We start from the raw sequence: 18,281 nt of genomic DNA, 5'->3' as shown, positions 1-18,281 counted from the left end.
AGGATGAAAGGATTGAAAGCCTCGAGGCCGCGAGGTGAAGTGAGATTGACAAACCTTCGGCACCAGCAGACGCGTTGTACCGAGAGACCTCCCATAGAGTGATTCGCAGCTCGCTTAGCACGGCGTAACCGGACGCCTCTCAGGAAGTGTATCGTTTCTTCGGTCAATCTGATTCAGAAGAACTAGACCCCTCGCTCAACACACCTCGCCCGATACAAGCAGAAGATTCACGTCTTCGCTAATCATCAGAGCTGTCCACTCCATCCCGGGCAGGCCTCCATAGCAACAATAAGTGCTTTCTCTCAGCGACTAGTTGACACACGAGGACATCATACACGACCGACCGGTAAGAGCAATGTCCTTTGATGTCCCTTCTTCTTCTTCTTCTTCCTCCTCCTCACGTCTTCAATCTATGGAGCACTGGCGCAATGAAAGGCGACACCCTAAATCTATAAAGAGACCCGGAAGAAGACGTAACTGACGCGATAGGGCATAGTACTCTAGCGACATAATGGTGAGGCCTGGAAGGCAGCTAGCAAATGGCGAGAAGATGGACGTCAAGTCCAACTACACCTTCTCCACCGGAGGTGCGGCTTTTGACGACGGCCTCGAAGATTCTGGCTCGGTCATGCAGGTGTACCGCGTCAGGTCGGGCCTTACGCACATGCAGAGCAAGTCAGATAAAGAAGTGAAGGCCAAGTACGAGACGCTTCAGTCCATCTTTGGGCTCGGCCTGGAGCCCGTCTTCACCATGGACCCCCATAACCTCGAGGCCACGAACAAGCGTATAATCGAGGCCATCGAGGCCAAGGAGAGTCTGGTGATTGCTGCTCCATATTTCATCCCGCAGCTCAAGGCACAAGTCTCGCTCGGCAAGCCGGCCGAGATGCGCGAGAAGCCCTTGCTGGCGAGCGACTTTCAGGACAAGGTGTTTGTCGTGGCTTACGAGATTGACCGGCATGGCAAGGCGGCCAAGGCCATTTGTCTCGTCAAGCCTGACAAGGAGGGCGTGTGTATGTCGATGAATATACCCAGCAGCAAGGGTCGCGTCTTCTTCAATCAGCATCTCATGGACCTGGAAGAAGGCACCAAGAAAGTGCGAGAGCGGTCTCTGGGTGCCCGTATCGGCGCTGTCACCGATCCATCGTGGGCCCAAGAGGTCCAAGAGGAGGCCAAGGACAACGGTACCGACAAGTCAAATTTCATCTACCAGCCCATTCCGTGCGAGACTTTTTCGACCGAGGCGCGCCTGGCGCGTCTTGCGGCCAAGCTCGACTCGGCTCCCGTCGACGACCCCTCGATCATCAAGGAGATCATTGCCGAAGTCGAGGGCCTGGCGCTGGGCCATGAAGCGACTGCGGCCAACCATGGGATCATTCAACTTCTCTGCGTCGACGAGCCGTTTGAGCCGCCCTCACCATGGTGAAGAGAGACCTGGAGTCGTTTCGAAAGCTCCTCAAGGATGCGGCCACTTCGATCAACCAGGGCGCTGCCCGCGCGTTCGATTACAAGTTCCTCCCCCGCCTCATCCCATCCCCCTAGGTGAGACCCTCAACAAGCTCGCCAACTGTCACGAATACAATGCGACCCGGGCCTACATCGAGGCCATTTATCGGAACATTGCGCAGGACTACGAGCGCCTGTACGGCGGAGTCATTATCCGCGCGGTCCATGCCTGCGAGGGACATGTTGACGAGCTGGAGATTGAGGAAGAGGACGAGGGCGATGAGAAGGGCGGCGTAGAGGACGGTGATGATGGCGATGACGAGGATATGGAAGTTTGAGCCTCAGTGCCTCGAGGAGATTCTCAGAGGAAAGGGGGAATGCCCTTCTGGCCTCTCTCTACCTTAGATGGCGTGCGTACCTTGCGCGAGTCCATCGCGCATCGTTGCTGGCCTATGGCTATAGGACAATGTAGATGATTATTCAGAAAGTGACAATGACATGTTCCTCCAGAGACTTGACCAAGTGACATGTCCATCAAAGTCGAAGCGGGTGAAGGGGCTGTGGCTGAAAGCTCTGGTGCAGGAAGGACCTGGCTTGTCTGTCTGCGGACGTACGACAGAACGGCAGGCAGGTAAGACGGCACGCTCGACTGTCGTCAATGTCTTCGCAAAGGGGTGAGAAGGAATCGTTGTCGATCTGTTCAGGCAAGAGGAAGGTGAGGTGTAGTCGAGCGGAATCGGAGATGTGGGCACCAGAAAAGGTACGTCGCTCTGCCGAAGAGTCCGTGCGCACTCAACACCGCGCCGAGGTGTGGCGCACCCTCTCCCCGGAAGCTGGGTGTCGAGATATTCCCACGTCCACCCCAATCTCGACGGGGAAATCCCAGGATCGAGACAAGTTTGTGATCTCGACGAGGAACGCCCGAAGAAACATTTCCTCTCTTCTCCTCATTGGGGAATCGAGGCACACGCCCGACGGAAGCACCATGGTTCGCCGCAAACACGTCCCGACCACGTTCAAATTTCGACGGACTTTTGCAGGATCTGTCTCTTGAACGGGGAATCTGCAATGTCGCGGACTCCACCCCTTCGGCTCGTCACCCACCAGGCCAACGGCCGATGGTCTGGTCGACCGGGCTGCTCGCTCGTGATACCCCTCACAGATACCACTGCGCCACACCCAGACCACCACCATGCAGAAGTACCTTGCCGCCATGCCACAACCTTACACTTGAAGCTATTCCCATCACCAAAGCATTGTCGTGGCAAGTTTCATTACTAGTGCGGATGATGAGGGTCAATCATGACGCAAGCCCTCAGTTCATTGCCAGGTACTCAGGGGCAGCAAAGACAATGCCCTTTTCTTAAGAATGAATAGTTTACCAATCATAAGTCACCCTCTCCCATCAGCCCCTTCATCCGTGATGCCTAATCGTTTCTACTGGCGATCAGGAGATCTCCTCTGCAGAGAGCGGCGGAGAGTTCTGGTTTGGGACCCTCCTGCTTGAGGCAGGAGTGGTTCGTTGCTGCCCGCTGCCATGGCAGGCACGGACGAGCATCGCCATGACGTCGTGAGCGGAACATTATCGGCCGACAGCCACGCTCACACACTCCTCCCTCTTCTGGCGAGCTCGATAGCCCCGGCAGGCACGAGATGTACAGTGCCCTCCTTCCCGACTCATCGTCACAAAGTCTTCCAAGTACCTCGTGCTGTCGCAAGTCACCGTCGGGGGGTACCTTTGTACATGGGCCATATCGGCACACTCAGGGCACACAACTTTTGTGTGCCCTGCGTGGCCTGTAAGAAATTCTGGCGTGAGAGAAAAAAAGCATCTCCCGACGTGATGCAACTTTAACTCGTGAGAGATACGCTCGATAGCCTCGCTTCTCTGCAGACCGCCGGCTCTTTTTATAAAACTGTGTGCTCTGTCCGATCGCGATTCTCTTCATTTCTTTCGAAAGCAGTCGTGCTCTCGTTGCCTCCGGCTCTTTATTGTCACTGTCATCTCGGGAGACCTCCAAGATCTCCTTTTCTCTTCGGGCTACTTGAGGCCGCGTAGCTTTCTTTTCCAAGAAAGAAAACGACTCATCTTTTCAACTCAGAGGCTACACTTCTCTCGCAGGACATTGTCCTTTCGACTCCAGAGGCTGTTCTCCCTCCTACGGCATTGTACTTCTCACCTCCTTGAGATAGTCATCACGCCTTTCAAAGTGAACTCGTCCACTGCTCTCTCGGTTTGTCTCAAGAACCATTCCGACTCCCGAGAATCGTCCTCTTGTACGACAGTGTCTTTTCGATTCTGGAGACTACTTCTCTCATACGGCGTTGCCCTCTTTGACTTCCGGAGCTGCTCTTCTATCTGGCGACATTGTACTCCTGACCGTCTTTGAGACCGTTCTTTACTCGCCCTGGACTCGTCCACTGCTTTGCGGGTCTTTCTTTGACTTTCAAGGAGCCTTCTCGCCCTCAAGGACCGTTTCGATTAGGGATCATTCCTCGACTGTTTTCTTTGAGACTCTTCGAGCCATCTCTTTCTTCTACGAGACTCGCTTGTGGGACATTGTCCTTGCGGCACTTCAGAAGGTCGTTTGCTCTCCCGATTTATTTTCATCGCTCGTGGTTTGCCCTCAGGGACAATTCTGACTTTCATCGCCCATCCTCGCGAGTACGACATTGTCCTTCGACTCTCTGGAAGTGCGACTGTCTCGTACGGCATTGCCCTTTGGCTGTAGAGAACGCCATTCTTTCTCAACCGTTCTCGACCTTCAAAGCTTGGTTTTCCTCTTGACAACGTCATTATTTGCTCTCAAGAGACTCGTTTTTCTTCTCTGGATGTTCTTCAACTTTTGAGGACTATTATATTTTCCCTCCCGCGACTTGGGATTCTCCAAAACGCCATTGGACTTTTGAGACCGCTTGTCCCTCTCCGGGGTCATCTTCTCCTCTGTTTCGCCCGCTTTTACTTCTTCATTCGGAACGCGTCTCAGTCCCCTTTCTCGAGTCTTCCTGGACGCATAGTTGTTAGATACACCAAAAGGACAATGGCCTCTAGAAGCAGTAGTTCGTTGCAGCGCCTTCGGGCTCGAGGAGGTACCAGCGGAAGAGGACTCGCTGCGTTGCTAGAGAACGTCGCCGACGACGGGCAGGGGGAATCCTTCAACGTCGAGAGTGCTGTCGCCGAAGCACAGAGGCTCGCTGCGGGATCAGTGGGCCACAGGACTCATTCGATCAAAACTCAGCAAGACGAGAACAGGATTCTGGACTCCTATCAGAGATTCGTCAAGCTCGTCAAGAAGCTCGGAGACTGCACAGACGAAGAGCTCGAAGCAGCCAGCTTTCCGGACCCCGTGAATGGCAGCTGGGAAGAGGTCACACAGTTGATGCGAGAGTATATCATGTTTGCCGCCAAGTTCACCCCCTCTCGAAATTCCTCTCACAACTATATCGCCTATAGCACCCTTCGCGCCAAAGTTGACAAGCTCATCTTCTGGATCAAATACAAGTTTCAATCCCGACCTGGTACGTCTTCCATCTGCTCATGACCAACCAAAAGTACACTGTACTAATCTAAACACTTCCGAATAGTCATTGGAGCCAAAATTCCGACGTGGCAAATTAAACAGAGACTGAACGAGGCGTGCGCCTACATCGGTCAAGAGTTGGGGCTGTTGTCTGACCGAGGCATCAAGAAGTCCATCTTGACGTACGCCGAGGTGATTTATCTCATAGACCAAGACGCAACAAGAACAAGCTGCTACGAGCTGGCAGAGGCTCATCATTGGGCATGGCTGGTTGCGAGATGCTGCGCGCTGCGCCCCGGATCTCTTGGGGCCCCCAGAGAACACCGAGGCGCCACGATCCTCAAGGACAACGGGCCAGAATTCATCGTATGGGACGACGTCCATTTCATCAGAGGAGAGCAGCTCGGAGAGTTCACCTTGAAATTAAGGATCCGCAACATCAAGGACTCTAGTCTGCAGTCCAAACTCGACAAGGGCGTCGCCCAGAATGCAAAGGGCCTCACCTCTTCCTTCACGGACTTGTAAGTACACTTTGTTGCCCGTTCTCCAGTCCGAGCTGACATGGATTTTTACAGCGAGTTCCGATCTCCGCGCCAACAGGCAAATCTTCCGTTCTCTCCGGCGTTACGCCTTTTGGTCATTGCCCTTCGGCGACAGGCCTTGGAGGGAGTTTCGACGATTGAAGAACTCCTTACTGGCGACTCCAATCGTATCCGGGTTAAAGAGGAGTTTCTTCATAAGCCCATCATTCTCGCTGGGGCCCCGCGAGGACTAGGGATCACAGAGAAGCCAGCAACCTCGGGGGCCTTGACCGACTACATCAAGACCAGGGCAAAGGAAATTGGCATGACCGAAGCCATTACCTTTTACTCTCTCAGAAGGTCCGCCGCCGACACAATCGCGCAAACGTACGGCTTGGACGTGGCCAGACAAATCATGGGCCACGACGCGGAGAGCGCAACGCTCGAGCGCTCGTATCTTGACCTCCGGCGCCGTGTCGACCTGACGGCAGTTGGGCTAAACGAAAATCACCAGCAGAGAGAGGAAGAGATGGAACGTGACCTAAATGGCAATGTCCTTTTCCGACTATCCGAGTCCGTAATGAAGACAATCATCGGGCCGGCGTCCGATGCGTTATACCACAAGCTTGCTGCCGAGGACGACCTTCTGCTGAAGTTGGATGATCCGGCCGCCATCAAGTCCCGGAAGCGATGTCTCCGCCGAGTCGCCAACGAAACGGCGCGTTCTCAGGTCATTGAGGAGCAATCGTATCAGATCACGAACCAAGATGTAGATGCCAGAAAGCGTGAGATTGTCAACCGAATGGACCGATTTACTATGGGCTTGGTAGACAGAGCCAGAGCATCCATGCGCACACAAGGGCATTGCCCTCCTGGGCAGTCTACGTCTGAAGACGGCAACGAAGATCCTGATGATGACTTGTTTGTACGCCAAGACGCAATCGCGGAGCCGGACGCCGACGACCAGCCCCGCCCAGCCGCCATGACCGTTGCCGAGGAGCCTAACTACGGAGAAGCGGCCGCCGAGGTCCCGTTCCTGGATGCAGTCCGTCATGTCCTGGAGATGCTGCTCGACCATCGGCCCCATGACGTTCCCGTATACAAGTGTCACTTGTGCGCAAATGACATCACGGCAAGTCAGAAAATGAAGGATCGGATCTGGCCCTCCCTGGCCCATCTCACCAGGCACCAAGCCACTAAGTACCACGTAGGGTACGAGTCCTGGCTCCGACGAGCCAACCACGTCATGAAGGCGGAGAGGGCACCTGGTTTCGCTTGCGAGTTATACGTTAGCTGTGCGCCGGCCGGGTCCCCTGTCCAGGTTTTCGAGACAATCAAGGAGCTGGAAGATCATGTTAATGAGTCAAGCTCCACTGGCCTGACTGGTGTAGACTATTCCTGGGCGGAGGAGCCGGAGGCCATCGAGCGGCACGATGTCCTCAAGGAGGAGCTGGGCTGGAATGGCCCCGGTTTCCGAGTTTCTGATGTAGTGGAGAAGCGCAACAAAAACGACCGGGCCCGAAAGCGCAAGTCTCGTGGCTGGAACTTGTCGGGCATCCAAGAGCTCGAGGAAGCACGCTACAATCCCGACCTCCCTGGCGTCGTAATGGGCGGCCCCAAGACGCCCTTGCCGGCCATCGGCCGCCAAGGGGGCAATGTCCTTCTCGTGCCCTGCACCAAAATCCCCAAGGCTCACGAAGGGGTTGGAACCAGGCTCTATAACATCCAGTCTTTGACGAATCTCTCGGCGAGGCCATACAAACCTTTGGGCACGCGCAGCACAACTCTCTCTTCGGTACCAGGTACGATCTGACAGGGGACAATGCCCTTTGGGGCCCTTTGGGGACCCTTGAAGAGATGGGGGGCGTTTCGGATGTTTCTTTCTTATCTATGTTTTGTAAGAGAAGAGACTATTTGCGAGTCCAGAGTAGAGGGACGATACGAGAGACCAGGGGGGAGTAGTGGGAGGGTTTTGATTTCTGCCCTTTTCCTTGTGGCTCACAGATGCTTGCTTTATTGCTGACACTGGCTTCTTTATGAAATGAAATACTATGTACTAAGTGGCATCACCACTCTACCATGCAACTCAATACCCTTGCTCAGTCTCGTGATCATCCTTGTTAATTCAGCCGATTGAAGTCGCGACACCGATTAAATTCATCAGCAAATGTTGTTCGTCTTCATTGAATGTAGCCATCTAATCTATGTTTATTTGCAAGTTGTAGATCCACCGAGGTCAATGCCCTTCAGGTCGATATACACATCAAGATCTAAGTGGTCTTGTGCGGACATGGACCCGTTCCTCCCGCCCCCCCCCCTCTCAAATTGCGCTCGCTAAAAGAAACTTTGGAAAAACAACGAAGCAGAAACGCAGGAAGAAGTCTTGGAAAGACCACAGACCGGTCAGGCCTCACGACGAAAGGGCCTCGTCAGAGTTCATGGCCCTCGAAGATCCATCTCCGTTGCCAGAGGAAGCGGGTTTGGTTTTCAGGCGCTGGCCAAGCGACAAGTATACCGCTTGCAACGCATCCTCTGAGAGTTTCTGGAAATGGGCATACATCGAGCCGGCTGCGTGGCAGATCAGTAATGGTATAGTAGTGAAGGGCATTGTACTTACCATCAGAGTCGTCGTCTGACTCAACCCCATCGGCCAACGCCTCTCGGAACTCCACAGCGTTCTTCGCCATGGTAATGGATTTGCCCTTTTTCACATAAGGTGTATAGCCGGTCTCACGGATAAATTTACGATACTTTTCCAGCATCTTTTCCGAGAAGCGCTGGTGCAACACCTTTGTCGCAGCTTGGTCCTCATTATCGTCCGACTCTCCCTCGTCCTCTGAGGAGTCTAATCTTCTCCTTTTGCTCTTACGTGTGGACTTTGCCCTTGAAATGCTTTATACAGCGTCAGCTCTCTTGCAAGATAGGAACAAAGAACCAGAAGACAAACTTTTTGGCCTTGGACGTCTCTTGGTCGTTCTTCATGAACAGTTGCAAGATCAGCGTGTTCTGACGCGCAATCACTTCAAGGTTGTTTAAAATGATCTGCTCGGTCACACTGAGTAGTGAAGCGTCCTTTGGTTGAGCCCAGATCTCCGTTCTCAGAAGATCAATCTCAACATCAGGGAGTTCCTTCGAAGTGGAGGGAGCCATCTCGAATGTGGTTTCGGAATTGAGAACAAGAAAGGACAACGCCTTTTGGAAGATCCGAACGCCTTTGCTACGTCTGGGGGAGGGGGGGGGGGGGAGTAGCCGCGTGGCAGAACGAGACAAATTAATGTAGTTGAAAAGGAGTAAATACGGTCCTGAGGGCAATGTCCTTATCAGTTGAAGATTGACGGATGAGATTCAGTAGTTCCGTGTTCTGAAAAGGTGGAAGTTCTCGCGAGAGAAGGAGAAGAAGTGGGTTGGAGGCTCGTCACAAAGACGAAAGTTACGAATTTGTTTCTTAAAGAGTGAAATACTCTTTCTGTGGGATTAGCCGAGTCGAGACGATACGTATCAGAGTCGTCAATGTTCCGAAGTTGCACCCCCGAAGTACCCTTGGTAGAAGGGAAGGCACGAGGGGGAGGCGCGATGCTCTGCTGGCGCCTTCCTGCCCGACTGGATATTACAGGAGGCAGTCCATCCCAGCGGCGCATCTCACTTCACGAGCTTCTTTTCTTTCTTCTAACCTTCCCCGATGGAAGCTTACCTTCGCGGCTAATCGCCCTTACGCAGCACGAGGGATTCAGAAATCTTTTCATTTTGATTTGTTTACCTACCTTTCTTACGTCTTGAGAATTCTTACCTCATACAATCAACAGCTTCGCGATTTTGCGCCTTACCTTTTTTACGCCGCCATACCATCTCACGGGGAACCTGTTGCACGCCAGGTCCTTTGGAGGTCCTTTTGCTTCTCGAGCTTCTTGCGCTTTCTCGTATTTTCCCAAGTCACAACACTCGTCTTTGAACACGACAATAGTTTACAAAAGGACATTGCCCTACAGCGCCAACATACCAGTCAACAAAAAGCTCAGACTGGCCGTCGAGGCTCGCAGCAAGATGTTAAAGGCATGGGTTGCGGAGACGGAGGTACGAGGCGCCTTGATTACCCAGGTCTCAAAGCGACACCGACTAATGAATCTCTAGGCCGGCAAGGAGTTCATGAGGCGCAAGCTTCAGCGCGAGGCGGAATCAATCACCCGCACCTGCGCAAGACTTCACACTTTCGAGGAGATGCAGGGAATGATCCAACCCGACTTGCGAGAGTGATCTGCCCAAGGAGTCTAGGGCCGCGCTGCTGTCCACAGAGGGCAACAAGAGCGCTCGAGGTGTCCGAGCCGCGACGACCCAAGTCAACTATGTGGAGCAGAGCGTGGACTACGAAGACGAGGAAGATGGCGCAGGAGATGAGGACGACAGCGTCACCTTCTCGTCGTCCGACAACAGTGGCAAGGATACCGACTATGGAAGAGAGCTCTCCCCCTTGGAAGAAGGTGACTTTCGCACGGCCGAGGAGCTCGAGGACTTCAAAGATGACCTCGCAGACCAGAAAGGCTATGCCTTTTTGGCCCGCGAGCAGAATTCTGACGAAGACGAGGTCCTCTGGATGGAGGTGTTGGATGACGACGACGAGAACTCCGGAAAGAGTTACCAATGCAGCGACTCTTCTCCATGTCGATTCTGGCGGAAGCATTAACGGTGGAGAATTGGCCGAGGAGATACTGGACGTGACCAATTCGGAGATGATGTTTGCGGAGATGGGCAGTGAATTCGCTTTGAAGAAGCGCCAGCGGTCCGCCGAGAGGGCATATGACAACAAGGAGAAGCTCGCCAAGAAGAGAAGAATGGCGGAGGCGGCGCAGGCGGCCGCCGTTGAGGGCGACGAGACTTGATTAGCCGCGATAAGTTGGCCTCATGGGCAGTCATGCTACTAGACGGATGGATCCGTCGAGGAGTCTCTCTTTTGCTCTGTCTCATTATTTTTTGAGTTGTTATGAAGAGAGGGTGGCGATGATGAGTTGTGATGAGAGGGTGGTGATCATGAGTTTTTGGAGCAAGGTGGTGTAGGTGAGAAGTTGGGAGTTCTGCATGTGGCCCGGGCGCTGCTGCCAACTGGCAACCGGTCGCCCTTTCCTGCAGCTTATGGTACTTGGCTCTTCGGAGCTTTTTCACGTCTGACGTATTCGACGAGTGAGTGAAGGGAGAAGAGATGAGGTGGATTACCGGGCTTGCATGCCTTTTTATTTCACGAATACCTGATTATACACAGGGAGCTTCTCCCCATCCGTTTTGTCTCTGTAATTTTCTTTGGGTCCCCACGCCCAGGGCGATCAATCATCGAGCATCGAGGAGTAGTACAATATTAAACATAAATAGCAAGTCAAACAAACGCAAAACTCCTTCCCAAGTCATTAGTACTCATACAAATCCCCTGTCCGTAAAGTCCATCTTAGTTGGCACATATCATTTGTCAAATGTGATCACCGAAATGCTCGGCTGGCCATCTCCTGCGCCAAGCAGGCCCGTAGAAATACACCACGGGAACGAAAACAGCAAAGGCGCTGATCAGCCCGGTGTAAATCATCATCGCGTCAAAGTAGCCCATATCCACCACCCAGTCGGAGATCTTGAATGACAGAATAAAAGCCAGCAAACCTCTGAACGAGGCGATGTTGACCAGTGCTGGGCCCGCGAGGTGAGGGTAGCACTCAAGAACGTAGACCGCGCCAATGGTGTTGGCGCCCAAAAAGCCGAACGCCATCAGGCCAAGGCCTGTGAGGAACGTGAAGTAAGAATACTCTGCCTGGTTCGAGCCAGCCAGACCAAAGATGATGGAGCCCACAATACCGGCGAGGGTCGGGATGATGAGGTTCACAAGTTGGTTTTCAGGGACGCGGACTCCCCGTTTCTTCGCGATGCGGTTCGCCATCCAGTCGGCAGCACTTCCAGTGACCAAGGCAACAGCGATAGCGGCGATGAGGACCGGCACGAGGCAGAGACCAAGGTTCATGAAGTCCCATCTATATCGGCGTTAGTCGGGTCTCTCCACCAACTTTGAGAATTCAAAACTTACGACCAGGGCGCTGTCAAGAGAGCTGGGGCCACGGTATAACCAGCAGCAAAAGCGCACGCAATCATCACACTGTTAAGCATGGTGATGAAGAAGATTTGAGGGTAGAAAAACGTGCGAAGAGTGTCAACAAAAGCATTCCAGCCCTTGCGCCAGTCCATCTTGCCATGGAAGAGAGCAATGTTGTAACGGAACGTCCTAGGACTGCGCTCATGGCCGATCTCGTTGCGGGGAATGCCATCTAAAAGTTCATGGTCAGCCGATACCCCCAAAGAATCTGAATGCTTCTGACTTACTCATCTCGGCACGCGTTCGTTGCCATCTGGTCTCAGGCATGAAGAAGTAAACACCAACGAGGAAGAATGCCGCGCCAATGGCCGTGATGTAGTACATCCACCGCCAGCTCAAGTCGATAATCATGTATGGCGCCGCGATCCCAAGAACAATGATGATGAGACGCTGAGCGGCAAAGATGCTGGAAATCCACGCATTGCGCTGGTGCACAAAGACCATATCCTGGATAATGAACGGAATCAAGCTCTCAACCGTGCCAGCGCCAACAGCTTGGACGCAACGAGCGAAAAGATGTGACTGCAGCGACTGACTGCTGCCTGCCCAGAGACATCCAATGATGGCAACAACACCAGTGCTGAGAACAACTGGACGGCGGCCGACAGAGATGGCCATTGGAACGAGAACCAAGTTGGCCAAACCAATGACCAGGACCGGTAGTGAAGCCAAGAGGTAGATTTGAAAGATTGGCGGCGCACTCGGCAGATTCGAAAGGACCTTTAGGGGGTCGAGGCCCGCCGGAAGACCACCGCTGTCGGTCAGGGGCTTGAGGATCTTCGGATCGAGGCCGGCGTATTCGAGAGCAAAGACGGGCAACATGGCACCGAGAATCAGCTCAGCGGCAGCGGCCAGCGCGCCGAAGCAGCAGAGACAGAAGCATCCTAGGACTTTGCGGGACATAGGTAGATTGAGGGGATCCCGCGGATCCTTAGTCGGCGCCGGCTGGAGGATAAGCTGTCCATTTCTATACAGGATACCCTCTGGTGCATCCACTTCAAAGCTCGTCTGGAAAGTCTCTCCATGCTTTGCCCTCCTGTCAATGTCTGTCACCGAGCTGCTGCGGCTGCTGAAGTGGGATTTCTGGTTCCCCTCGAAGCCTCGGTTGCCACTCTTCTCGTCGTTGCGTCGCCAGAGTGGTTCGAAGAAGCTGGAACCCGCTGATGATCTCGCGGCCTGCACGGGAGCGGGTTGCGTGGCTTCTTGTGGCTGATAGTCCATACTTTCTTGGTTGACCTGTCGAGAATTATGTGTGGCTGTAGCGTTGAGCTCCATGTTGGGCCTTGATTGTGTGAGTAGGCAGGAAATAGTGACCAGATCCAAAAGTCGGAAGACAGCTTCACATTGAAGCAACTCAGAGGAATGGCTCTGAATAACATGCAAAAGCCACGACGGGTCTGGCCATGTTGGAACCCTGATTTGAACACAGACGAAGACGCTATGGCGCAGCGAAACACGGAACGCGTTCAGAACAATGCATCCACACAGACGTCGGCCACGATATTTAACATTACCCCGCAAGATATCGCCAATGGATAGCCTTGTAGGGCAGCACTACGTCTCTGAACGTCTTTGAATTAGGCTACAATTTGAATTTTCTTCATTGTTGGATGTTTCGTTGACGTCGCCGGGTCTGTGTTGATGCATCTCTGCTTCCGGTTTGCCTCCGTATGCTGTTTTGCTAACAAACAAAGAACGGACGAACAGGCGCCCGTGCCGAGCCGGCCGATCTTCCTCACTACGGAACTGCTTTGAAGACCGAAATCTGGATGAACGAGACCATGTAGGTGTCGAAGTGGTAACATTGACCAGGCCCAACGACTCGAAATAACGGACACGCACTGAGGCGATGATAGCCAAAAAAGTAGGTGATGCATTTACTTATAAACCCCTCTTTTGCTATCACAGCGACCATCCTTATCTCTCTTTCACCAAGACTTTCTAAATCTACTCAACAAACATATTACTTATGGAAGAGGCGTTTTCATCCAGATAGAACACTGAGGTATCTGTCCATAAAATACCGTTATCAGTTAGTCAATATCTATTCTTAGCATAAGAAGTGAAGGAATTTATCGCAGCTAGATAGTTTGGGAATGAGACCCCTATTTGTTCTATGAAACAAGAGACATGCCCCGATGATCAAGTCGATTGTAGACTCTTTGGGACTGAGATAAGCATCTCCCGCATTCAATTACTCACAACGATTCGGCGTCAAGAAGGCCACGTCTAAGAGACTAAGACGAGTTGGATTAATCCCTTGTAAGAGAAGATGCTATGTCTAAGTTGAGTCTATATCATCTGAACATTCAAAGCAAACATAACACACTATACAATGGTCTCGATGCAGAATCCAATAACTCCATGTTATGCTGGGTATCAAGCGTGCCGTCCGCTGTGACGTCGCATAAATCTTCAATTACATCAGCAGCCAAATTCGAATCCGTTTCTAAGAAATCTCTTGCGGCTCCATCATTCATTTCTCGTTTCTGACTTGCTCTTCATCGGACTGCAAAGTCGCTTCCGTGCTAGCAGAGCGAGGAGGGATAGAGACGGTGTCGTCTTGCTGGGCCGGCGCCTTTGCAGCAGCGGCAGCGGCAGCACCGGCCGCAACAATGGCCGCGGCGTCAGCGCAACGCTTGCGGATGGAGAAGACAGAGCCGACGTGGCCCACGAGCCACCAGGAGAAGAGAACAGGCAGGGCCACGCGCGTCTGATCAGCGCAACCAGTCCACGCCTGCACCAAGAGAGAGTAGATCTCGTGCGCCGGGAAGGCGTAGCCGATCCTGTAGAAGCCCGCCATGATCTCGAAGGGGAACACGCTACTCGCGACGTTGGTGAGCATCCAGGTGAGGAAGAAGAACGGGATGAGCTGCATGGGCACAAAGGATCCGATGAGGGACTCGAGGACCTGCCACTGCACATCCATGTAGAGCCAGAAGACGAGGAGAGTCTTGCCGAACTCGGGGCCACCGACGGCCCAGTTCTCCCTAAAAGCCCAGAGATACCCCGTGACAGTGACGGCGGTGAGGAAGCCGTAGATCTTGCCAATTGTGAAGCGGATGAGCCAGACGTCGCGGACTCTCATCTTGGCGAGGAGGCCGGAGCTCATGCCGATGCCGTTCAGGGCCAAGATGAAGAAGAACTGGGCGAGGGTGGGGACGATGATGTTGACGGTGTTGAAGAAGACGCGACTCGCTTGCGTCTGGGCGCCAATGAGGTCGGGGGTGGACGAGATCGGGTTCAGGTAGGCGGCGATGGCTGCCGGGTTGGTAGTATTCAGGGATCGGAGGGCAGCCGTGCCGTTGGGCGACTGGTAGTAGAAGGCCCTCGATGCGCCGACGACCTTTTGAATGTTGCTGTTAATGGTGGAATCGGCGATCGCAGGGTATCGGGCCTGGTTGTAGGTGTATGTGACTGAGTCGGCGGCATTGTAGGCTGCGGTCGAGGTGCCGTTGATGGCACTGGCGAGCTTCGCAGACGCGCCCACGTTGATATAGATGGCTCCCCAATAGTCTCCTTTGCATACCGCGTTCTTGACCGCTGCGGGATTTGAGTATTTCGAGGCGGAACCAAACTCGATGGTTGGGAAGTTGGCAGCTTGGAGGCTCTTGGATGCGCCTGCAATTGCTGAACCAATGGCGCCCCCATCCAGGTCAACGGCCAGAATCTTGAGTGCATGTGTGCGCTTCCCTTGCTCAAATGTTGCTCCAAAGAGATATGACATGTTGGCAAGGACGAGAACCAAGATCAGTATCGATGACATGACCATAGGTATGATGATACCCTTCCGTTGAGCAGCGCTCCATTGTGAGAGTGGTGTCCTTTGTGGGACGTTGTTGGGTGACATGGCTATCGAGTTTTTCGTTCTGATTCGTCTGGCAAGTTATAATTGAGGGTCGATATCGCCCAGCTGGGTTAGATATGCTGAGAGCCGAATCAAGTGTAGTTGGGTAGTCGATCTCCTGAGGACGTCGTGTGAAAGGAAAAGAACTGGTAATGTGCCAAGGGGTAGGGCTGAATTTAACAATGGGGAGATTCGTAGTCTTAAAGAGGGCCATAAAAACGAAGCTCCTATGTTTGCCCATGTGGCTCCCTATGTGGCGCCAGGAGATAAAGGGAGACCTATTGGTTCAAGAGCGCGGAGGCCGGCCGAGACGGACGGTTAACGGGGTACGGCAAGCCCGCCGGGGCTCGGAGCGCTCTATATGCCATTATTCGTCATCATCCTCCTCGTCGTGACTCTTATCGAGTCTAAAGCGACATGGATGGCTTCGAGTTTCTTCCAGGCTGCCATATATGATCTCGGAGCTAAGTCCAAGATGCGAGGTAGCGAAGGGCCGAAGCTACCTCGTTGACAACTTAGCCTCCTCTTCAGGTATGGAAGCACCCGCGATTGAACTGGGAAGTGGGTTGGCTTGGGCGTTGGTGTGGCCGCAAAGTCTTCCGATGCGTCGGTAGAGGGCGCAAGGGGTGGCCCCCTTAGTTGGAGTTATCTAATATGGATCCGGCCGCTAGACGGCGTATCGGTGCTTACGTTCGCCGAGCACCGGACTTTTTTTTTCATTAGCATCTGGCCGTTCCCCCGGCCTGTTGGTTCTGTTGGTCGTCCACGTTCGTCCTTTCTCTTGACCGTTCCTTAAGTGCTGACCAAGTTCCAGACTCATTAATAATCGGGTTATCCCCCATCCCCCAGATTAGAGAGACATTCTCGGGCAATAGTATTATCCGTAACATGACCAGCGTCAATCTTGGATTTTACGAAGTCCGAATTTATGCCAAAATCAACACTGTCAACGCACAGACAGTTGTCACTGAACAACCGGGACACTAAATCGCGGGCGCTACTGAGCTCATGACAGGTCTTAGTGCATCAATACATCATTGCACCGATCATCTCACGACAACATACCATGAGCACACTGCACTGCGGAATTTGGAGTATTGTTGCATAGGCAACGTTCTTGAGAATTGCTCTACGGGTAGGCGGGTTACTACGGGAGATATGGTTGCGCGTCCATTCCACAGGCCTTGTTTGTCTTTGATGATTGGTCTTTGGTGGCGGCAACGCAAACATCGTCCACCGCTCGCTCTCGGGTAGCAAATTGGGGCTTCGGTCCCGACTAATCTAGGCTCTGGGCCAGGCGATCCAACAGAACTTATGGTATGATCTCCCCAGGTCGCGACAGCCGGAAGCGATCCACCCAGCTGTCGGATTTACAAAAAAACCTCCGGCCGAAGCATAAACTCCAGCCCCAAAATCTCACAGCCACTCGGCGATGAGCTTTGATGCTTAGTCTTCGCATCAACCAACGACTCCAATGGAATATGCATTAGCTGGGCAATTTGCTGCATCTAGGAGAACGGCCCCTCACTTTTCGCTCGTTACCCCTCCGTCAACCTTGTTTCTCACTATTGACTGAGCTGTGCACGGCCTACGGGCAAACGCTACTCAATCGACGCATTATCTCCGGAGGTGTTCCGGCCCGGCCGAGAAAATTGCCAAGTCGGGACGGTATGCTCATGGTCGCCGGAGCATGACCCGCACGCCTGATCATCGTTCGATCGGTAGCTGGTCGCGGGACACTGTGAGAACAACACATTTACCGCAGTCTGGAACTCTGGTCTCATTGAAAGTCCGACACTGAGCGCACTGATACAGCAAAATTCTGTGGGATCTCGACTTTGCTGACGCATCAATGTTCAAGTAAGGCAGTTGCTATACCTTGTGACTTGGTAACGTAGTGTACTTCGCTCGGAGGAGGCTTTGGCCAACTGAAAGCCCTCAATTCCCTGCGGCTTTGATTCTCATTAACGAGAAAGCCCACTGAAGCTATCCTGACTCGGGAGATGTCTGCCGCCTGTAGGTATTACTTCAGGTGAGAAAGTACTTCGTACGAATACGGATGGCCCATGTCAACCGACACAATGTCGGATTCGCCCCACTCGCGCAGACAAAGTCACGAATAGCACGTAGCATATTGCACATCAACCAAGTAAGTAGGTTTAAATAGCTTATGCTATTCCAACCACAACAGAGAAAAAGAAGCGGTCTGTAGGAGTGGAAAATGCGCAACTCACCTGATAGCGCATGTGAAAAGCCGTTTCTAGAGGTCCAATGTTTATGTCTGGTTTGTGACAGAAAGCAACATACGCGCCTTTGCCTTTACCAACTCGCTTGTAGATGTCGGCCACTATTGCAGGAAGCTTCCCATCACAAATGTAAATCTAGGAAAAGATCCCGCTCCATTCTGTGACGCCATGAAGACTAAAGAGATTACTTATTCTTGTCAGTGAGGGCCAGAGCAGGCTCAGACTTCTCGAAATATTCAAGACACCGGCATACCGTTCACGGACGGGATACATAGGTGCAGCTCAACTTGCCTAGGTCCTTGAAGTTTCAAACAGATCGGCTTGGCGATGTGTTGGTCGTCGATCTAGTAGCTGTGCCGGTAGCCATTAGTTGCGGAACCCACTTTGGCCGAAGACAAGCGACAGAAAGCTTTGTGGTCATGAATAACCCTTGTCCAAATCCTACTTCTATCCAATTTGGATATCAGAAACACCACTGATTCCCCTAGTTCCGTCCAGACCAGCGAACCTGACTTCTTTTTCAGGATCCTTCTCAGAAAGACAAATGACTTTGCCGCTGCCATTGAAGGAGAGTGTCTG

The 18,281-nt window shown here is 52.9% G+C and overlaps 7 protein-coding genes across 7 annotated transcripts; 3 read left to right on the top strand and 4 right to left on the bottom strand.

Moving 5' to 3' along the window:
- Window positions 1–511: 511 nt before the first annotated feature.
- CLUP02_11014 (uncharacterized protein) lies at window positions 512–1,426 on the top strand (the record flags this gene model as incomplete). The annotated part of the gene is made up of 1 exon (XM_049289985.1): window positions 512–1,426. One exon carries the CDS (start codon window positions 512–514, stop codon window positions 1,424–1,426), a length of 915 nt encoding a protein of 304 aa, XP_049147130.1.
- A 112-nt stretch (window positions 1,427–1,538) lies between these two features.
- On the bottom strand, window positions 1,539–1,886 carry CLUP02_11013 (uncharacterized protein; the record flags this gene model as incomplete). Its single annotated transcript, XM_049289984.1, has 2 exons — window positions 1,539–1,786; window positions 1,865–1,886. The coding sequence occupies 2 exons, from the start codon at window positions 1,884–1,886 to the stop codon at window positions 1,539–1,541; spliced, it is 270 nt and encodes an 89-aa protein (XP_049147129.1).
- Window positions 1,887–4,487: 2,601 nt separating this feature from the next.
- On the top strand, window positions 4,488–7,301 carry CLUP02_11012 (uncharacterized protein; the record flags this gene model as incomplete). Its single annotated transcript, XM_049289983.1, has 3 exons — window positions 4,488–4,965; window positions 5,032–5,488; window positions 5,543–7,301. 3 exons carry the CDS (start codon window positions 4,488–4,490, stop codon window positions 7,299–7,301), a joined length of 2,694 nt encoding a protein of 897 aa, XP_049147128.1.
- A 597-nt stretch (window positions 7,302–7,898) lies between these two features.
- CLUP02_11011 (uncharacterized protein) lies at window positions 7,899–8,638 on the bottom strand (the record flags this gene model as incomplete). Its single annotated transcript, XM_049289982.1, has 3 exons — window positions 7,899–8,056; window positions 8,106–8,371; window positions 8,424–8,638. 3 exons carry the CDS (start codon window positions 8,636–8,638, stop codon window positions 7,899–7,901), a joined length of 639 nt encoding a protein of 212 aa, XP_049147127.1.
- An 891-nt stretch (window positions 8,639–9,529) lies between these two features.
- Window positions 9,530–10,362, top strand: CLUP02_11010 (uncharacterized protein; the record flags this gene model as incomplete). The annotated part of the gene is made up of 3 exons (XM_049289981.1): window positions 9,530–9,559; window positions 9,735–10,116; window positions 10,175–10,362. 3 exons carry the CDS (start codon window positions 9,530–9,532, stop codon window positions 10,360–10,362), a joined length of 600 nt encoding a protein of 199 aa, XP_049147126.1.
- A 578-nt stretch (window positions 10,363–10,940) lies between these two features.
- CLUP02_11009 (major facilitator superfamily transporter) lies at window positions 10,941–12,884 on the bottom strand (the record flags this gene model as incomplete). Its single annotated transcript, XM_049289980.1, has 3 exons — window positions 10,941–11,490; window positions 11,544–11,781; window positions 11,837–12,884. 3 exons carry the CDS (start codon window positions 12,882–12,884, stop codon window positions 10,941–10,943), a joined length of 1,836 nt encoding a protein of 611 aa, XP_049147125.1.
- A 1,201-nt stretch (window positions 12,885–14,085) lies between these two features.
- CLUP02_11008 (uncharacterized protein) lies at window positions 14,086–15,459 on the bottom strand (the record flags this gene model as incomplete). The annotated part of the gene is made up of 1 exon (XM_049289979.1): window positions 14,086–15,459. The coding sequence occupies one exon, from the start codon at window positions 15,457–15,459 to the stop codon at window positions 14,086–14,088; it is 1,374 nt and encodes a 457-aa protein (XP_049147124.1).
- Window positions 15,460–18,281: the final 2,822 nt, after the last annotated feature.

This window comes from Colletotrichum lupini, chromosome 5, assembly GCF_023278565.1.
Source record: "Colletotrichum lupini chromosome 5, complete sequence".
NCBI lineage: Eukaryota > Fungi > Ascomycota > Sordariomycetes > Glomerellales > Glomerellaceae > Colletotrichum > Colletotrichum lupini.
The sequence above is the reverse complement of the archived record's forward strand: the minus strand, read 5'-3'. Positions and strand labels throughout refer to the sequence as shown.